The sequence below is a fragment of the Phasianus colchicus genome, chromosome 4 (genome assembly GCF_987193195.1).
Source record: "Phasianus colchicus chromosome 4, bPhaCol1.hap1.1, whole genome shotgun sequence".
Classification (NCBI taxonomy): Eukaryota; Metazoa; Chordata; class Aves; order Galliformes; family Phasianidae; genus Phasianus; species Phasianus colchicus.
The window spans coordinates 27190470-27212040 of NC_143439.1; the positions used below are offsets into that span (position 1 = coordinate 27190470).

The following is a 21571-nucleotide window of genomic DNA, read 5'->3' on the forward strand; positions in this document are numbered from 1 at the left end:
ACAACCAAACCACTCAGCTCCATCCTGCTCCAAGCACCAATTGCTTCCAGCAAACCATGTTTGCAAATGTGACACCAAGCTCCTCTCACCTCATCCACAGCTGAAAACTGCACCAGGTGCTTCACATCTCAGGTTTTGTCTAACCGGCTGTTTCTTTTACGTATTCCAGTTTAAATTTTGCCGTTAGGTTTTTAAGTGTGCAGTGAAAAAGTGCATTGACCTAAAAAAAATCTGTTTCCATACACAATATCTGTAACAGCAGCATACCCAGCAAGCATTTAAAACAGGATCCAGTATTCTGAACGCTTCAGATGCTACATTAAAAACCACATCCATTAGCAGCAAACATGATAGGTGCAAAGCGTATTGCAGAAAAGACCTGAATTAAACACGTATCCCAGCAGTGCAGAGAGGTGAAATCGCTCTTCCTGGGAGCAAAGACATTCACCACCACCAAACAAAACAGAGGGCACACAGCAATTCCTCTCCCAGAAGCTGAGAACACGAGGACTCTGGCAACGACTCGCAACAGATGGGCTACTTCATGTATTGTTTATTACCCACATGAGCGAATTGACCATGTTGGACACTCCGTCGCACACAGGGCAGAGGTTATGTACAAGAGGGACACATGTCCCCAAAATAAGTTTAAGGTGTACAGGTTTGTAATGAGAACCAAGATGGAAGGGAGAAAACCAAACACAAGGACATTGCAATCAGACTTTGACCTTCAGTTACAGAAGAGATCTCTGTCTCCATGGAAGTGGGGCTTTTCAACTCTTAAATAAATGGCATCTTAAAAATAGAACATTTAACAATTCAAACACATTATTATTTCTTCTAAATAAATATTGCGTGGAAATGATGCTGCGTTGCCACCACAGCTTCCTCTTCTTCAGGGACTCAACCATCACCTCTAATTTTCCTTGGATGCATGGTTTTGTTTCCTAACGGCAAATCCTTTTTTTTTTTTCTTCCCATTTTTTAAAGGGCCTAATCAGACTCAGGTGAAAACTATGGGCATCTTTCCCTAACCCTCGCGGGCCTCTCACCTGGCTCATGATGGAAATACAATGGCTTTCTGAAAATTAGCTCCAATTTATGCAGTCTCTTCCACCAACAGAAAGAAAATGCTGCTTCCACCCACCCCTGGATTTGAAATGAGAGCCCCTGTTCCACCTTCCAGCTGCTTCCAGCAACAACAGCACTCCCTGCCCTCTTCCTCAGCTAGAGCACCCGGACACAGCCTTGCTGCAAGGCAAAATCAGAAAGCAGCAGTGACCATCCTCTCTGCATGCCAGGAGCAAGCAGGCTCCCAGTTACTCCCTCCCACAGCCTGGGGCAGCTTATCCCCGAAATGCACTAAGGCTTTTAATAAAGTGAACATAGGACAACTCAAAGGTGCGTCTCTGGCACAGCACTGCTGAGCTAGCCCTTGGCAGGGGGAAGCTGCTCCTGCAGCATTTATGTGTGGTAATGCAGACCCCCTTGCTTCCAATTACTTTCTGCGGATTCTTGTGAACCTCCGAACTCCCAGCAGGTGTTTTGCAAGGGGTTACTGCTGCATTTGTGCAAACCTGCTCCTCCACCCTGAAATGATGTAGGGAAAGGGAGCTAACTCACCGGAGATACGTTCTTCCCTGTAAGCACAATTTATTTTGGGATATCGTCCTCCTCTTCACCACTCCCGCAGTTGGGAGGGATGTGAGAGGTGACCAGAGGGCTAAGGCACACTATCAGATATGAGGATGGCAGGATGCTGCTGTCATGCAACAGGAAATCTTTGGGTACAGAAGGCTGTCTTCCTACAAGTGCTGTGGATGCTGCCTTCACTTCTACTGCCACCTGCCAAATCACAATTCCAAATATGCAACTCCTGACAAGGACAAAGGCTTGCGAACACCTCGCTATTCCCTTTTGTGTTCCCTTGAAGACAGGTTCCATGTCCCTGGGCCCACTCTGTGGTTTAGCTGAGGTAGAGTACACGGTTACCTCCCACATGAAGAGCACTTGATTTTGGTATCCACATCCTGCTCCTGGATATTCACTGGGACCAGCAAGGGCTGCAGGCCAACATCCAAACACAGGACTCACCTTGTGCCCCATGAGGCCACATGGCCTCTTCTTCTCCCACCTCTCCCACCCAAAGCAGCGCTCAAGTGAGCACAGTCACCCACGACAGCCCTCCATCTGTCCACTCCCCCTGAATGGGTGCAGCGTGAGCAGACGAGGTGTCCTCAGCGGGAGCAACATCCCTCCATCGCAGGGCCAATGCGGAGCCCCAGCTGCATTTGGCTTCCAGAGCTGAAACCGAGAGAGATGGTGAGCAACATCATGTTAGGGTGTGGGCCAGGTCAGGTGGAAGCACAGTGACGTGACTTTGGAAGTGGACGTGCAGCACCGGTGGCAGGGTGTCATCAGTGCAGCTGCTGGCAGGCAATGCATGTGAGTGAGGCTGGGGCTGGTGAGGCAGAGCACTCTGCTGTCTGTACCACGTTGTTACGGTGATGGGGATGCCACTCGCCATCCAAAACCAAAGATCCAACATGATGGACTGCACCCATGCTCGCAAATACACTCACTTCACATCTCTTTCAGGCACACAACCATTGCAGACTGTGGCGTGTTGCATAATAACTTCTGGAGGCAGATTTCCTTCTTGTCGGCACTTCTTCAGGTGTGATTATTGTCCTGCTGGTTATTCGTAATAGAAATGTTTTTAGACCATCAACACATAGAGCCACTCAGACGATTCATTGCACTTCACCATTTTAAACGAAGGTGCCATCAATGCTGAGGCCCTCCTCTGTCTCTTCTTTTCCAAGGCAACAAAATGCTACCCTAAAAATAAAGTTCATTTTTTTCCAGTGTAACCAGATTACTTCACCTTTATTTATTTCCCTTGCAGGTGCTTTGTATCCAATAATTCAGCAAGCCAGAGTGTTTCTGAAGCTTCCAAAGTGCAAAAGAGTTCAAGGTACTTAGCCACCATGAGCACCAGTTAAGGCGTACTTGAGTTCAGTCTCAGCCAATGTAAACCCTGTCTAGTGTAGTGTACCATTTCAGTCATGCTACTGGTCAGTGCCAGAGGGCACACCGCTGTGCTGAGTTCAGCAAAAAACTCTGCAAAAAGATCAGAGAGAGAAAACAGTTGGTTGGTTTCACGCAACAGGCACAGCATGTTTGGCAATACATCCCTTCACCCCAAAACACCATGTGCATTATGTGGGCTGCCTGGTTGTGACTGAGCTGTGTCCACACTGGGGCTGTTGCCTGTCCACCACTGCTTGTGTCATGGGACAACAAAACAGTATTTTTAACAGTAAAACTATAAAATGCGAGACCCGGACAGGCTGAGAGTTGGGCAGAGAGGAACTTGATGAGGTTCAGCAGGGGCATGTCTTGCACCTGGGAAGGAACAACTGCACACATCGGTACAGGCTGGGGCTGACCTGCTGGAGAGGAGCTCTGTGGAGAAGGACCTGGGTGTCCCAGTAGACAGCAGGTTGGCCATGAGCCAGCAGTGTGCCCTTGTGGCCAAGAGGGGCAGTGGGATCCTGGGCTGCGTTGCAAAGAGCATGGCCAGCAGGATGAGGGAAGTGACCCTCCTCCTCTGCTCTGCCACATCTGGAGCACTGTGCCCAGTTCTGGGCTCCCCAGCTCAAGAAGGACAGGGAAATTCTAGAGAAAGTCCAGAGGAGGGTGACAAAAATGATCGGGGCCTGGAGCATCTCCTGCACGGGGAAAGGCTGAGAGAGCTGGGGGTGTTCAGCCTGGAGAAGAAAGGCTGAGAGCAGATCTGATCAGTGCTTATCAATACCTAAAGGGTGGCAATCAAGTAGGTGAGGCCAGGCTCTGTTCTGTGGTGTGCAGCAACAGGACAAGGGGCAGCAGGCACAGACTGGAACACAGGAATTCCATATGAACATGAGGAAGAACTTTCCTGTGAGGGTGACAGAGCACTGAACAGCTGCCCAGAGAAGCTATGGAGTCTCCTTCTCTGGAGACATTCAAAACCTGCCTGCACATCTTCCTGCGCAACCTATTTTAGGGAACCCACTTTAGCAGGGAAGTTGGACCAGATAATCCCCAGAGGGATACCCTCCAACTCCTATGATTCTGTGATTCTGTGTAATAAGAACATAGCAGTTGTTTTATTGCCAAATGCTGATCACGTACTCAATAAGGACTCCAAGCGCTGCTTGCTTACTCTGTGATAGCAGGAAACCAGTCTCACCATTTTCAAGTTAAGAATTCCAGAGACTCCGATAAACAAAATGAAACACAAGGCCACTGGGCACAAATCTGATAGAAAGTGAAGTGAACCAACTCAGAAAACCTAAGCTCCCTGCAAGGGAAAAACAAAGAGCAGAAAAACCCCTGGGCTGGCTTCTCTTGTTAGCACAAAGCAATTTGCCTGGTTTCCTGCAGTGAACCCTTAGTTCACAGACATTTGAGGCTGCCAAGATAATCCTTTAATTGGAACATTCACCAATATATCATCACTAAGTATTTCTGCCAAAAACCTGCCAATACATCACAGGTGTCTTTTCAACATATTTAAGGTTTTCTCCCTCAGTTATGGTGTTTGTTATACTAAGTGTTAGAATTTAAATAGGTTCATACAGATAAACACAATGTACAAAATGGAAAAGCTGAAGTGAAGGAAGCTTACCCTTATTATTCTTGGACAGTGCATCAGCATGTTCCCAAATATTATACGCATAGAGGACATAAGAAGTGATGTTGACGTATGAAGAGGTGATGCTTGGGATGGTGACTGAAGAGCCAACGCTGTTGCAACCGCAATTGCTACCATTTGATCCCTGCTGAGAACTTATAGATCTGGCAGGAGAGGGCACTGGAGAATGAGGAGAAGGCATGCCTGTGCTTCTGCAGGAGAAAGAAACAACACCGTGAATGCCTGTCTTCAGAGGTAAATGTCTTTTCACAAGACTATTTCATGCCAGGAGCTATCTGGTGTCATCTGGACCTGCACTCAATGTGGCCAGCTTGCTTGCCTGCCAGGGTGAGGTTTCATCATTGCTTCCTGCTACTAGTTCAAGTTGCTTGCATGAGATAGCCTCCACCACTGCACCTGGGAAGCCATTTACATATCAGCAAGCCGTACTGCACATGTGGCAGAAAAATAACTGGAGCTTTAGACCAAATGAGCCTCTCAATCGCAGAGTTTAAAGGGAATCAATGTGGAACTAGGCATCTATTTCCCAAATACAGTCGCTGCAAAACAGAGGAAAACTCCTCTTCTGTCCCTAAGGTGCAGGCCCTGTGTTCTGAGCTTTGGGTCAAACACTTAAATGGCAGCTTTCCTTTTGCTGCTATGCATACAAGAACTGCTGTAAATACAGAAAAGTAACAAATGTTCAATAATTCAAAAATCAGAAAATGAGTTTCTTTTTCTTGATTGATGACTAACACAGAGAAAAATATACAAATATCACTTCAAAGTGATTCTACCATGGTGTTAAAGCATTGTCCTACCAGGTAGCAGCCAGGGAGATGGGCATGGTGTTCCAGAGAGTCTTAAGAGATCTCAGAGATGGAATAGAAGGATGACAAGAGCAGGGGCTCTGAGAACAGCACAGCCACAGTGCTCTCCCCACTGCCTTGGTGGAGAACTGCTCTCCAAGACAGGCAGTGACTCTCTGGATCTCATCCCATAACAAAAAAAAAAATCCTTCACTGATGCAAAAGACAGGAAAGAGAGCAGAAACACCTTTATGCCCCTTAACATGATGTCAAGTGGCAAGGTGGAGGGGATGGCAAGTCATTTTCAAATGTAGTTAGTATCTCAAAGATTCCCACTTCAGTTTCTGCTCACAACTTTACAGATGCTGATTTTTACACCTTACCTTGCAACACACGGAGAAGGTGCCTGTGTTATTCTGGAAGAACTCTGCAGCAAGGAAGAGAGCTCTTGTTAGTTTTCTTGGCCAATACCAGAACCAACTGTAGCCTCTGAGCTGGCAGCACAGCAACACAAGTGCCCTACCTTGAAGTGGTCATTCAGGATCCTGGAATACTTTATTGCAGTGTCTCTTTTGTAACGAAACATTGCCATGTGAAGGAGGGACTGGCAGCGCATGCTGTGAACAGAAAGACAGTCAAGAGTCAGCACTCGTGCCTGCTGCCACTGTGCCAGCAATGACCACACCAGGTAGGTACCAGCACCCATCAGCCTCTCTGCCAAACCAAGTTCAGGATCTCCTCTCCTGCTCAACTTAAGAGTCAGATTCTGTGAAAAAGAGGAAGGGCTATGTTTTAATGAGAAGGTGCACAGCCCTTTTGGATCCCAGGGGCTGAGCAAGCCCTCAACCAGCAGCAGCAGCAGCTGTGCTCAGCTACAGCATCAGTTACACAGCCAAAATGTGGGCAAGCAAATCACATTCTTCTGCCTGGTGTGAAAGCCTTCACATGCTCTCCAGTTACCAACAGGTCAAATTTTGGAGCCTGCACCTTCCATGCCTGGTCTCTTGTTATATCCTAGCCCACTTTAAAGATGTTCTGGTTTGCTCTGGTTTTTATATTGTTTTTTCCCTTGAAGAACTCTGATGCCAATTTAACTCATTCCTTTGCCACTACAAATAACAGGACTTAAATTATAGTAAGTCTACAAACAGAATAGGAAGTCAGAAAAACAGCTACGTACCATAACACAGCAAAGACATGTTCATGTGAAGATGCTGAGACATCCGTAAAGGGTTTTAGTGTCATTACGTATCTGGGGGAACGAAATGAACAGCATCTTGTCAGTCATCAGGGCTCTCAAGGCTGTTTAGAAGAACTGCTGTATGCCACTCCCTCAAACACTGCTCCAAAGCCCCAGAGGTGATGCCCCCATGGTTGCAGGCTTGAGGCCCTCAGCAGGAGCTCTCCTTACTGAGGGTGGAATATTAATTTCAGGCCAGGTAAGACATCTTGATGGAGTTCTCACAAAGCAACAAGAGCATTGTGAAAATACAGTCCATTAAAATCAGAAAGCAATGAAATTTTAAAATGTTGAAGTCTGCCATAAAGAAATTACTGGCAGCTGTTTCAATCAGCTCCATGGGGAGGAAGTCAAAGCAGCTGTCGAAAACACGCACACAACCCTCAACTTCAATATGAATTAAGTGGTTCCTGTCTCTTTTCTATCTAGTATCGAGCTCCCTGGGTTGTACTGCCTGCAGATGTCATACGTATTACCAGCAAAAAACACAACCACTGCTTCCCTCCAAGCACACTGCCTGACCATCATGGTTCGAAAGCCACTTACTTGAGGAGATCTATTGTGTCAGCGAAGATGCTGTAAGCAGGTTTTGGTGCTTCCGCATTCGATTCCAGGGCCATCCCATATTCAATGAAGGAAAGGGCAGCATCAAGGTACTGAAAGGCCTTTCCAGTCTTGTCCATCTGTTGGGAAAAATTTCTCACTTTCAGACAAAGGCAAAAACTATCTCAAGTGTACCTGAATTCCTTTTCTCTCTCTAAATGGGTAGAATTTGAAGAAGTTACAAAACACACGTCAGGCCTCCAGGTAGTGAAGGCTCTCTGTTGAGCCCCTAATGTTGTCCTGGTCACCAGCCCTGTGTGCTTGTACTGTCGGCTGCTCTTCCCTGTATTCTGCCACAGCAAGTGTTTTTCCTATGGCAATTCACGCTTTTTAGGTATTCTTGGCAGCACCTGGGGCCTATATTTGCAAAGGGCATTTCCAAATCTTGTTCAACAGCAACACAATTATCACCAGTACTCCTGTATTTCAGAGCAAGCTGCCCTACAACTGACTTTCTGATTCACCTGCCAGGACTTTGTGATAGCTCTGCAGAAAAAAGTCAGTTTTTATTCCTGTTCTCCAGGTACATTCTCTGGATGTGTTTATACAAAGGGAAGTGCCTGAAAATCTGGTAAATAAAAACAGCCTCCCCACATATGACTGGAACATGTTCCACTAGCTGGAAGAGACATTGGCCAGTGCACTTCCATCATGTACCTGCAGGTGTGAGATCCCAGAGGAAAAGCAGTGTCAAGCAGTGTCAAGCTTACCATGGCATCAGCCTCGTGCTTCATCTTCTTGGCCTCTTCCAGGTAATATTCTGTCAAATGCTGTCTGAAATGGAAACAGGTAGAGGAAAACAACGTAAGAGAAAAAGGATAGGGGAAGTAACAATGCTAGCCTTATCTAGATGATGCTGTGACTCCAATACAAGCTGATACTGCTATCAAACACACACCAGATTTAGAAAAATCACTACATGGATGTCATGTGCCTGTTTAAAGGTTCATATCCTAGACTGGCCTGCCACCTGCCAGGACTCAGAGAAACCAACACCATCCCTTCCTGTCAGGCACACTGCATAGCCCCATGCAGAGTGGGATGTCTCCAAGTTAAACAAGCACCTGACTTCTACAGCAGCTTCCCTCACACTGAGAGCTGCTAAAAGGAGAGACCATTGCTTTGTGGGGATGTCCCAGAGGTGACAAGGCAGATCTAACGAAAGCAATGCTCAGTACAAAGCAGGAGCCATGGTGGCTGCGTGGCCAGCCTTGCCTGGCATCTTCAGAGGGGCATAGAACAAAATCTTACCTTTCAAACTTGATTTGAGGTCTCCTTGGTTTGGAGGTACCATTTGGCACAGAAGGCACTGGTAAAGGATTTGTAACATCCCCTGCAGATCCCTGAAAGATCAGGAGCAGAGATAAAGCTGATTAGAGAGATCCATTTAGAATAGTTCTAAAACATGGCTTTCCTAAATTTGAAGTGAAAACGTTTATTTGTCTGAGATATAAGCTACTTCTCAAGGTTCCTCCCCCTCTTCCTTCCCAGACCCCAGACAAATACTAGAAATGAAAACCTGGCTTCCCGCCAGGCTGCTGCTGAGGTTTTAATGCCATCAAACACTCCCCGAGCAGGCAGAAATTAGGCAGCAGGTTTCCTTGTACAATAGCTAAAATAGCAGTAAGGCTGCCAGCAGCACATTTTTCACAGCCACTGGAAAAGACAGGAACTGCTAATACCCTTTCACACTTACATCTAGCTTAACCACAGCAACTGCTGATTCTGCATTACTAACTACAGTGTCAGGAAAAAGAAAGAAGTGAGAAGCCAGTTTATACAGCATGCACAGTCTCCGTTAGAGTGCATGCACATGGAAGTTCTGGACCACACACACATAAGCACTCATTGCAGTAGAGTTGAATTTTCTAAGCCACTAATGTGAAGATCTAGCTGCAAGAATCACTAACAATATTTTTTAATGCAAGCTATAACAACTTCTACACAGGTTGCAGCCAAAACCAGAGTTTGGTTATTTCTTACTCGCAAGCAATTTACTTGTTTTTGTTAGTTTGTTTTTTGTAAACACACTTCTCTTTACACCTATCATACCTTACTGGCAGTTGTCTACAGTCAGAACTGGTTCCTGTCATAAACACCATTCTTTTTTTCACATGGTTACCTTTTCACACTGAGTTTCACCAATGAGATGAAAACAGGAAAGTGAGCAGCGATACAACAGCATGGCTATTCAAGCTAGCAAGATACAGTCTCAGATCGCCACTGAAGGGACAAATATGTTTCAAAGAGCTCTCTCTGGTGGCTGGTTTACTGTTCTCCTCACTTAATATCCTATGGATAGGTTTCTAAAGAGAATTAGATGGCAGCCACAAGTTGCAGGACACATCCCACCACTAATAACCAATACCTACTTTGTCACCCTTCACCTGCTCAGAGTGGTTTTCCACCATCTTCTTCTGCTTGGAGGAAGAAGGATCCTTGTGGTTGCTTGTGACCAAGGCAGTGCTGCTGGCAGTGGCAGGTGGCTGGCCGTTCTCACTCCTGGGCCTTTTATGGGCCTTCTTGATTGGCTTTTGTGCAGGATGCACGGGAGACATGGGCAGCAGTGGCAGGGGTTGCCTGAGATCTTTGTTCTGGGTCTCAGATGAAGCGTTTCGTGCTCTGGAGATGGGAAGTGAATTTTGCAGTTGGGATGAATACAGTATCTATATAATATTGAGGGTGTTGGGTTTTTTAAAATAAAAAATCATCCTTAAATGCACTGTGTACCAATACTGTTTAAATTTCTTCAGAAATGCCAGATGACTTATTAACAAAGATCCTAACAGAAACAAAAACGAAGCATCAGGAACTTTGCTGTGTATTAGATACCACGTGTTCAGCTGTCAATAACACACAAGCAAATTGCTCTTGAGATAGGAATAAGCCTCTGGACTCATCCTTAGAGGAAACGTGCAAGTAGCAAGTCAGGATGCTGCAGAAATGCCACAGCACCTTTTCACTGAAAAAGGGAGGGGTTTACTCCAGCAAGGAAAATCCCCAGGACCAATCACCCAAGATGGCAAGGGAACCACAGCACTGCCTCTCTCCCCCTGCTATGGAAGAAGGCATCTTCTGTAGCCACCGACACTTGCCCTGACACATGGTTCCACGCAGGCCTCAGCAGAATTAAGCCCAGTTGGTCCTTTAGGACTTGCCAACTCTACTAGACAACACATGTGAGGATTTAAGGGAGAAGGACTTTAAATGCTGTGCTTTTAAATGGTAGAGCTGATCATATTTAATAATACTGTGCCAAATTTCTGACCATCTGGAGTTGGGATTACAAGGGAACTCCTGCAGCTATAAGCAGAACTCAGTAGCTCTACATCTAATTTCACTGACACTCATTTACATTATTTTCTTTCAGTTCCTCAAAGTTTCCTAGAAAATAGAAAGTGTTTAGAGTGAGGAGTGCTAAACATGGGCCCCAACAACTTGGTGTTGTAAGATTGTCAAGGTTTTCCCTAGAGAGAAGCAGCTGAGTCAGGATGCAAACCTCAACAAATCCAAGCCAATACCTCAAGCTCATGATGGCCCTGAGTAAGCAGAAAATGACTGCAGCAGCTCATGATGGATGCACCAGTCTCCTCTCTCGGGAGCACTGCCCATCAAGATACATTCTTGGAAGCCCTCACGCAGACCTAGCCAAAATGCTAGTGGTATGCTGTTGTGCAAATCATGGAGGGAGTTTCAGCAGAACTACCAGAAGCACTGCCCACACAATTGCTGGAATGAAGGAGACATTTTTGGCTATGAAGGCCACCTGAAATTCCTGGCGTGGTTCACAAGCACAGTGGATGTGCACCCATTCAGCTACACAATGGGACAATTTGAGGGGAGAAGGGAAATGCTCCTGACAAGGGATTACCACTGCAGTCAGACAAGGTCCCAGCAGGCAGGCAGTCTGCTGCATTATTTCTAACTCGAACACCAGACTCCATGCAATTGTTTTGTTGCACAGCATCTCTTCTGAAAGATGGCAGAGCCACTGTGTGGATATCAGCCTAGAAGGAAAAGCAGCACTGGCACAACCAGCAATTTCATTTCCTGCAGCCTCAACAGATTTTTTGAGCTACGTGTAATGGAGGGATCAGTTCAGCAATCTGAACTGCAGGATGGACACATTTGTGTTTGAAATGGCCAAGTTTTCATTTCATCTTAACTGCTAGAAATTGGGACAAGTGCCATCACATGCAGTTTTACAGCAACACAGTGCAAGCGTGGCAGGAGGCCAAGCACCAAAACATCAAAACATCACCTTGAGCATTACAAAGGGTGAGAAAGATGGGGGACACTAAGGGCAACTGCACATCTGCAACAAATAAAAAGGCAAACTACACTCCTATAGCCACGTGGCAGACAAAAATTTGCAGCAGATTATGTTTCCAAAGGCACATTACATTAAGCAAATTCACAGGAAGAACGGAAGGTTTCTCTTTGTTTTAAGGTTGTAAAGAAACGCTCAGTTTAATGCATTTTTTCTACCATCCCACCACTGTATACTCACTTCAATTTACAGGAGTCTTTGTTAGGTGAAGACTGCAATGATTTTGCTTCATTGTCCAACTTCCTTTTCTTCCTATCGATGTCCTTCTCCTTTTCTCTCTAACAAACACAAAGAAAAAAATCAACTTTCATGTAAAGCACAGAACAAAACAGCTAAGTTTGATGGTTTCGCATTAAAAAAAAAGAGATTGGAGCTGGCAAAGTGGAAAACCAGAGTACAGCAGATTTCAGGCTCACTGACAAGTATCCTGAAATGACCTTATCTACTTCTGCTTGGACAGAATAATTATTTTGTCACGGAGGGGACGGAACAGCTAAAGCTCTCCTTGCCAATAGCTGAAAACTAATGTACTTCCATAGCTTGAAATACACATTTCATGATGTGATTTCTGCATATTGTTTTTTCTCTTTTTATTTATTTATTTATTTAGTGCCATGTTGCTTTTTAATTTTTGTCTTAGATTAGGGAGAAAAAGCATTCATTGGAGACTTAAACTACTCAGCTTCCTGACAGGTGGAGGGATTTGGGTTTTATCAGCAAGAATCAATTAGAGGGTGACACTTCAATTAAATTTGCTGCCTACATGCTGTCCTCCAGTACAGCAGGAACCAATGAGGCAGAGAGGTAATAAAAGACACCTTTTACACACACTCCATAGATATGATACAAACCATGCGATGCCAATTCACCAGCTCACATTGATGGAAAGAACTTCCAAATAATTCACTACAACACTAGAAAATTCGTAGAAAAGGAGCACAACCCATGGCGTACGTGGTGCTAGCAAAAAGCATCTAAGTACTTTCCATCCATCTCCAAAGAGCAGGTTCATGTCACTGTGATGCAGCTCGGTGGGTTGCACACGGATGGTGCAGAGTCATCAAGGCAAGGCTCCAGCATGGGGATCATGTCCTTACGCCATTTCTCAGGTTGATCTCCACACTGCTTCAGAAAAGGTCTGGCAGCTGCAGCTGACCCAGCTGGCTGCGAGGGAGCCTATGCTGCCAAGGGCACTACGGCACACTGACCCAACACACGTGGCAAGGCTGGGACACAGGTTTTCCTGCCATCAGATGCTCAGGTTGCGAGGCACGATGTGCCTGGCGTCAGACAGCTCCTCTTTGGTCCTGGAGAGACCAGTGGGAGCACTGACAGATTCACTGCCCACCTGCCTTCTTCCTGCTTCACTGCAGAACAGGAACCACTGGGGCATCTACATTTCTTCACCATCTCCTTGTTCTTCTCGGTTCTTCCACACAACCACAGGAAGCTCATGGGGTGACAGGAGCAAATGAAACTTGCCCCAAATCAAGATTATCCACCCACACATGCTAAGCCATGTCGTCCTGAAGGAGGGACCGAAAAGACTTGGGTGTATCAGATCAACTCACTGCAAGCCCTGCAGGAAAACTAGCTGTATTGTCACAGTCCATTCTGGGAGGCAGCTTTCAAAAAAACACTTGTGATCAATGACCAAAACAAGGGTTGTACTGTAATTCAAGGAAAAGCAACTATTCTAGTTGCAGGATAATATAGTTGATAGCTGCAGAACAAGCTGGGGGGAACATGCTCTCCTGCAAGGGATATCTGATGGCTGAGACCATGTCTGTAACACGAGGTGCATGGAGAAGGCACTGCTGCCCTGCAAAGCTCTCCTTGGGCTGAAACTAGGACTAATCTTTCAGAAACACCAAAGCATTTGTTAAACAGCTTGCAGGGCTTTTCATTTGCTCAACAGTGGATTTTTGACCAATAAGAAACATTGGGAGATAGTTTTTGATGAGTGTTCCCTTTAAAAATTTGGCAATGCTGCAGCAAGAGTAGGCTAATGAGTCTACTCTGAAGCTATGAAGAAGAAATAAACCATATGCAGGGTTTTTTTCAGACAGCTCCACGTACACCACTGTGGCCCCTGCACAAACCCACCTCCACTTCTACCTCTCACCTTCCTCTTTTTGAAGGACCTGTCAGGAGTGTCTGCGCTTTTCCTCTCCAAGTCCTGCCCCTTGCTGCCAGGGTACTCCTTCACCTCTGCTCTCTTCTTTTGGTTCCCCTTCTCAGGAGGCTGGGGAACTCTTGACAGGAGTGGAAGATCAATTCTAACCAGGAGGCTATGATTTCCAGGCACGTCCCTCACCAGTGGCAGCAACTTCTTTTCCTTGGTGGGCACAGGAAGCTTCCCCTTGTGAAAGCCCTCCTTGACCTCAGCAGCACACTTGTGGCCACTAGTCCTGGTGGGAGCTGTGCCCTGGCCCTCAGCGAGGTGTTTGAGAGTGGGACGCTCCTGGGCACTGCCTACCAGAACATCTCTCATGGGTCTGTGGTCCGGCAGGGCTTTGGCATCGGCATGGTGGGAGCTCTTGTGCTTCTTCTCTTTAGGAGCCTCCTGCAGCCAGGGTTTCAGTTCTTTTTGGTCACAGGATTTGGGTCTGCTTTTTGTTTTGAGTTTTGGCTTGTCTCTGGAAGACTGCTCTCCGATCTCATAAGGAGCAGGCTCGCTCTCCACCTTCAGGCCTCCCTTGGGCTCCTCGTGCACTGGGGGCTTGCTGGGCCTTTTGATCCCCACAGTCTGCCTCTGTGAGTGCTCCTCAACGCGTACAGGAGACTTCTGGCAGCCAAGTTTGGTCGGAAGATGAATATCCTGAGGAGCCTGGGCTGCTCGGATGAAACTCCTGTCATGAGGCTCCTTTGGTGCAGCATGCTCACAGGAGGAACCGTTGCTGACAGGCTGCTCCTTGTCCTCCTCGTGGCCATCTGTGTGGGCAGTGTCACTGGGGCTTTCTGTTGGCACTGCTGGTGGGTTCACCTTAGTGAGCCAGTTGTCAAGCTGCCACTTATTGGAAGTTGGTGGGTCAGGCTGCAGATAGAAAGAGAAAGGAAGTATGCAAAGCTGACACCTTTATCTCAAACTGAGCACCAGTTATCAGAACCCACTAAAATTTCCCTGTACTGTTAAAAGACCTTGAAGGCAAAAGACCATGAGAAAGGGGGAATGCTCTGGTACATTCACACTAACCGTTAATTCAGAAGCACAGACATCCTTTTTGCACAGGACCAGTCAAACTGTGGCACAGCATTCCTGGATTCCTCCAGCCCTATCTGTCGTGCTGTAATAACCTGCTCTGCACAAAAGCCTCACCTTGGTGTGCTCTGTGCCACTAACCAACACCCTGCACAGTCAGACGTGCACAGGCATAACCACTCCAAAACCAAACCAGGTGCTATCCTCACAATGCTTTTACCAAATCATTTGCACGAGATGGATCAAGAGCTGTCACATCTCACTGAAGTCTGACAAGTAAGGTGGCTTCACTTCTGCGCTTTAAGCATTTATCAAAAGAAAGCATACAGCCAACACATCAAGCCCAGCCTCTTCTGAGCCCTCTGTCTGCGCTTTCTGACAGGTGTGTCTCTCTGATCACACAAGGCATGAGCTACCACTGAACTACATTGACCAGATACATCACACAACTAGGAGAAGCTCTGCAGATCAAAACAAAGGTCTGACAAATTGAGAAGAGAGTTAACCAAACAGCCATAAAAACAGACATCAAAGCTGCAAATTGCAAATTAGGGGCATGATTCTCTGGAGCCAGTTCAGAAATTACCACTTATTTCTCAGCCACAACTCCCTATTCTGAGAACAGCCACAGCACTTCTCAGAAAAAAAGCTCTAGCACAGGAAAGGTCTTCCAGGACTAATTAATCCCTTCTGCAGTGGTTTTCTTCTCCACCCAGACTCAGCCCTTCTTTGTGCAGCAGAACACAGTGACATGTCTTCAACCATGACTCTAAAGAGGAGTCTGGCTTAAAAATAGATTTGGTTTTGTCACATAAAATTAAAAAAAAAAAAACAAAAAACAAAACACTCCATTCTTGTTTTTAGATAATGATCTCTTCCCTACTTTCACCAGCATTTTAACTTATTAGCCCCTCAGGAGCATTTTGTTGTTGTTAACACTATAAAGACCTCGCTTAGGAACTTCATAAGTTTTGGTTTATAATGTAAGTAGGCAGCTATCAGACAGTGGCAGATGTTGACCCTTTTCTGCACTTATCATCAGCTACCGTGTGTGATCTACACCCTCACAGGGGCGTTCAGCCTTTTCAAACACAAAGGATAAGGAGACAGTATTTTTTAAAAACAAAATACAAACAAGGAAATATTAACTATATTTCTTAAATGATTTTCTCTCGTATGAAGAATTGGATCTAATAAAAACAAGCCATGAGCACTAACTTGTTCCTTGTGCAAAATGGATCATGAGTTTGCTGAATAAAAAGGGATATAAAATGGTCAGTTCACAATAGCTAGGACTTCACTAGAGTGAGAATAATCTAATAATGTAACATTATCAGTATAAAGCAGGCACAATTGGGTATGAGAAGGCAACATCTGTTTCTCCCATTGCACAAGGCAAAGTCTGTAACTGAACTGCTGAAATGTGAAGGGTGTTAGATGTGAGACATTAGAGTGCTCCTAAAGTAAAAGAAAGGAAAGTATCAGCTACAGAAGGCAGGGGGGGTAAACGATGGAGCTTTTGGGCCTCGTGAGAATCCTTCAGAATGGCCAGTGAACTGCTTTACATAAGCTGTGGTCCATCAGAATGAACCATGCACTTCCCACTGGCCCAAGAATGTTCCTAAAGTGGAGGACTGCTTTAAACCATGGGACAGGAACACAGTTGCAGCAGATTTTTAAAAGCTGCACACTCTCAGTTATTATGCAACTTTGAGGCACTAAGCTCTATTTCCCTGCGTTTCCCCATAACAGCCTCAGAAATGCCAGTGCAGCACTATCTGAGCCAAACCCAACAGAAGCAAGGCTAAGCACATTCCTGCCCTTCCTGCAGGTCTTATCCCTTCTGCTGCGATCTGGGAGAAGCTGAGTCTGCCACTCACACGCAGGAACTAAAGAGGGGCAGCAGCAGCTTCCAGAAAAGGTGCACCTCCAGAGATGGGTCCCAAGCACCGTGGCAAGCTTCAGTTCCCACCTGCAATTTGGTTGTGCTACACCTGAAATACCATCACACATAGTGAAGGTACCACACACAGGTGAAGGCATAAATTCTCCAGCAATGCCAGCCAACAATGCCAAAAGAGAAGGGGAGCCCTTCAAGGTTAGGCACGTAAAAGTCTATTTATGCTATTACTGAGGGCTATTTGTTTGACAAATTCTGGCAGAGAAGCAAAAGGCAAGAGGAGTTTTGATGATGCAGCAGAGGTGTCACTGGGACACCTGAAGGATGATGGTATTTCAGGTCTGACATCAGTGAGTCCACATTGAGCAGCCTCTACATTTACTTTGCATTCACCTCAGGAGCTGACACTCTCGGAGGGTCGTTGGCTTCACTGTCACTTGAGCTGCTCTCTGTCTCTGAAGAGTCTGAAGAGCTGTCTGAGTCACTGCTGCTCCCTGACTCTGTGCTGTTGGAATGTGCTGATGCCACGCTCTCAGGCTGGGACTGCAGGGCACTGCAAGGCCACCAGGAGACAAAATTAGAAAGCAGCACTCGTGAAGGTTACTTATTATATTGATATGGCAGTATCCAGAAATAAAACCCTAAACCCCTTATTTTGGCACTGGGAAGAAAGGTGAGAAGGCCAAAGGAAAACACAGCCATATTCACAGATAAAACATCAGAATAAAAAACCTCTGGAAATAATAAAACCTTCAACTTCCACTCACAGCAAAGGGAGAACAGTAGGGGGAATACAATTCTGGTTCAAAAGCAAAATCCAGCTTGCCTGGATTATTTATTTCTAATTTAAACTTTCTGTAAAGCCCCACACAACTGAAACCACAGCTGACAGCAGCTTCAGGCAGCTACAAACCAGAGCTCGTATATAGAACAGAAAAAGGAACCCGTTCCCATTCACTCATGTACAAAAAAGCAAAGTTCTCCCCCCTCCTCCAAGTTAGCAGTTTGGGAACAAACATGTACCTTGGAGGATCAAGTGAAGAAGGTGGCTGTTCAACAACCTGTTTTGTTCAAAAAACAAATGGGAGAGGGGAAGGAAAGGTTAGCTTTAGAAGCTCAGAGCAACGCGACAAGCTGTGATGATTTTATGGGATGTCTGTGTGCAGAGGGGATAAAACATCTAAAACTGACTTGGTCGTCACCACTCTCTTCACTATCACTGAGCTGCAGGTCCTCCTGGAGCACTCTGAAAGACAACCAGAAGAAACACATCAGCCAGGGCAGACACGTTTTCAAGCAGCAGACCCCGAGAGATGACTCAGTTTGTGCTTTCCTAAACAAACAGATCTCCCAAATCCTATTTTACTTTTGGCATGCTCAAGCTGCTAATCCTATGGGCACCAGAAGGAATGACAACACAACTCCCAACCTCAGGACACACTGCACCACGGGGCAAAGCATCACCGGGTGCATGCAGACAGCTGCTGAAGAAGCCCAGTACTGGTACAGCAAGGGGCAGGTGAGATCTGGTCTACTGCTGCCAGAGGACAGAGTGGGATGCTGTGTTTTCAAACACACAACTGAGTCCTACGGCTGCAACCAGTAACTGCTGCTTCCAATTTCACCAGTCAGTAGTTGGGTTGAAGGGGAACTCGGGCATTCTCTCAGAACTTTTCCAAGCAGCAGATTCAAGCACCACAATGCAAAGCAAAGGCTGTATCTTTCCTTCAAACAAAAAGCTCCATCATTAGTATCAGAGCTAATGGGAATTACACATAGACAACAAAGAGAGAACTGATTCCAGCAATTATTCTCAAGGCTTGTTATGTTGATGAATACTTTAGCTTCCTTTCAGAACCAGTAACAAGTCCTCTGCTTCCAAAGCTTCAGGAGGGAATCTAGCCCCCCTGCATAAAGCCACAGCATGGCAGTTTGTTATTTGCTGCTACTTGCAAACATTCTTGCTCGCACAGAAGGAAAAGCACCCACTTTCTAGGGCATGTCCAGCCCAGCTGGAGCACATGGGATGATGAAATCCTACAGGAAACTCCACACCTTTCTACAGCCACATACCAGCAGCTACAGCACATCAGTTCCCAACACGCCTGTGGCCCTGTCCACTCCTTCTAAAGGAAGACAAGTCCTTGACTCCTTCATGCTTGGACCTGGGTGACCTGGAACTTAATATCCACTAATGAGAACACCCCATATCTTCAGTCTCAGTGGAAAACAATGCCCAAATACAGTAGCAGGCTCCACTACTGAATTACATGCTCCCATCTTCCTGCATCACTGCCATCCCATTTGTTTGCACCATTAAAATGAAGAACATCATCCATCCAATTCCATCTCTTCCTAGTAATGCTGCCAGGTTAGATGTTTTTTCTTCTTCTTTTTTTTTTTCTCTGGTGGGATTTGAGTGAGGGGCTGTCTCTCTTTTAAATATTACACTTCCAAATTCTTGGTTTGGAAGATGAGAAAATGGGAGCGCTTAATTCTTCTTATCTTTTTATTTACATATTTGAATCCCATAGAACCTTGCTAGCTTAGGGTGCATTCTTATTTTTGTAAGATGTATGCTTTGGCACAGTTTCCTTCCAAAGATGCCAGAGCTGGCAGTGCTGGACACCATCTGCTGATTCTGATGATACAGCAACTCTGTTTGATGCAGTTTACTTTGAACTTACAAGACTCTCAAAACTCAAGAGTGGATGCAAAGACAAATATCTGGGTGTCCAAACCATAAGGAAGAAATTGCATCCTCCTATCCTCCCCTCCCAAGCCCAGCAGACAAACTACACATACTACAGCACCAACAGTGCAATGTGTTGCTGTTGGGGGTTTATTTTTCCAGTTCATAGCTCTGTTGTTGAAACGTGTCCATGCAGCTACTACTGTACAGTTCACAGAAAAAACCTGTCTCAAAAGGCTCTGTTTCTGCCTGCATGACACCCGTCTGAGTCAGACTGAAGCTGGGATGCACAGAGCAGGACAGCACAAAGAAACACCCGAGGTTTTTTGTGCCCACCAGCAAGGTCAGTCCCTTCTGCAGGGACTGCAGTTACCCACAGCCCCCATTTCTTCTAACCCATGCAGAAAAGGCTCTTTGTGCCGTGAGGGCTCTGCCTGCTGACACCTTCACAGAGCTATGAGCTTTCTTTGCTCAGGCATTTTGACTCTGCCTTCCCTCAGGGTTATCCCTCCTCCATCTCCCAGCCTCTAGAGCCTCATTTCTGTACACACCTCCCCTGTGGACCTCTTCTTGTAGTAAACACTGGAGGGAAGCAATAAAAGACACCAAGATGGAAAACAACTCCCTGCATCCTGAAAGTGGTTTTCTGGTTTTTGGGTTGCTTTGCTTCAAGCGTCCACAGATGCATCTGGTCCGCAGATGAATTCACTTTAGAGGTGAGAGATATCACAAGGAGGCACCACCTAGATAGTCTTTTATATCTCCCTTCTTTGCCTGAGCTGCTGTTAAGTTAAAAAGAGAGTGCAAGAGCATTGCACTACTGAAGTTCAATTCAGGATCAAGGAGGAACACTGCAGCTTTAAATGAGTCATACTTTCACATGGATAGACAAAGCTAGTTTCCACAAAACAAAGTTTCAACAAATTGTCAAATAGCCTGGTTCAAGAAAATAAATCTGCTCTAATAATCATAATGTTTTAATTAGTTCAGCACTTGAAAGATGTCAAGTTCTCACTTGCTCACTTGACCAGCAGCTTATGTGCACACCATCAATCTCCCTGCAAATCTATTTAGAAAGAGCTCTTTTCACCAGACAAGCAGTGCTGAAACCAGAGCAGCTTTGCCAAACAGCTCCATTGAAGCAGGGGCTGCTCCCTCCCTGCCGACCACCACGCCAGGCTGGCAACTCCCCATTCCAGCACAGGCAGCTGTGAGTGCAAGGGCTGCATCCAACAATGAAAGCCATCTGGGAACCCAGCACCCTCAGGGAGCTGAATGCTTAATTTGGGTACACAGATGCACAGGGATTTCAGCCTCTAATTAAGAGGCACAAGCATCATTTCTGTTCAGCCTGCTACGCTGGGTAACACGAGCGATGCCGGGCAGCTGAGCTCTCAGACAGTCACGTGGCTTTTGCAGAGCAAAGAAAGCCCTGTTGTGCAGAGAGCAACAAAAACAAAAAAGGAGGGCTGTAGCAGTTGAAGGGAAAAATGTGGGTAAGTCCTCGGGCAAATCTCAATTTGCTCCCCTCTGGATGTAAACTGCTCTGCTGCTCTGGCTTGAATTGCCTTTGTAGGCAATTAAGCAGGTTAAGTGTGTCCGTGGTACATGAGAGCTGGCTCTGAGATGCCACAGACACTGCACTTAACAATGGACATCAGTGACCACAGGTTCTCTTCATCCTCTGAGGTGGGATGGTGAGGTGGAATAGCATTCCTTCTTTCTAGCCATCTCCAGAGGGCTTTGATTTGTCTTCATGCAACGAAAGGTCTAAATGCAGAGACTCAGCAAGATGCTCCCGACAGTGAGCAGTACGATGCTTCTGGCTGGGCTGACCACTCAGGTCAAGAAGGCTTCCACGAAGAGCTTGAATGAGAAATCTTGAGGTGGGGAGATACTCTTCCTCTCATCTGTGCCCAGGCTTTTTTGTTGTTGTTGTTACTGATTTAGTTATTCATCATAAAGAAAAGTTTAAAAGGAAATTGGTTTAAGCTTTGTAGCCTGCAGCTTGCAGCCCTCCAATAACACAGCCTGAAGTCAAATGAGCTCTGTATTATCACTGAACTGACGGGCGTTCAATGGTTGCACACAGATAACTCAGCCTCCTATTGGAG

At 46.0% G+C, this 21571-nt stretch overlaps 1 protein-coding gene across 6 annotated transcripts in view; it reads right to left on the reverse strand.

Moving 5' to 3' along the window:
- Nucleotides 1-538: 538 nt before the first annotated feature.
- The window catches only part of AFF1 (ALF transcription elongation factor 1), a 58477-nt gene continuing 37444 nt past the window's right edge, over nt 539-21571 (reverse strand). For 5 of the 6 annotated variants that reach the window (XM_031596653.2, XM_031596655.2, XM_031596656.2 and 2 more), the window contains 14 exons: nt 17957-18011; nt 17789-17826; nt 17159-17318; nt 13789-14700; nt 11844-11941; nt 9706-9955; nt 8585-8676; nt 8044-8107; nt 7277-7413; nt 6671-6742; nt 6014-6107; nt 5874-5917; nt 4676-4893; nt 539-3123 (listed from right to left, as the gene is read on the reverse strand). In XM_031596653.2, the coding sequence (XP_031452513.2) occupies nt 3002-3123; nt 4676-4893; nt 5874-5917; nt 6014-6107; nt 6671-6742; nt 7277-7413; nt 8044-8107; nt 8585-8676; nt 9706-9955; nt 11844-11941; nt 13789-14700; nt 17159-17318; nt 17789-17826; nt 17957-18011 (2356 nt within the window). In that variant the 3' untranslated portion in view covers nt 539-3001. The remainder of the gene's footprint in view (nt 3124-4675; nt 4894-5873; nt 5918-6013; nt 6108-6670; nt 6743-7276; nt 7414-8043; nt 8108-8584; nt 8677-9705; nt 9956-11843; nt 11942-13788; nt 14701-17158; nt 17319-17788; nt 17827-17956; nt 18012-21571) is intronic. The other variant, XM_031596657.2, reaches the window with a different exon arrangement.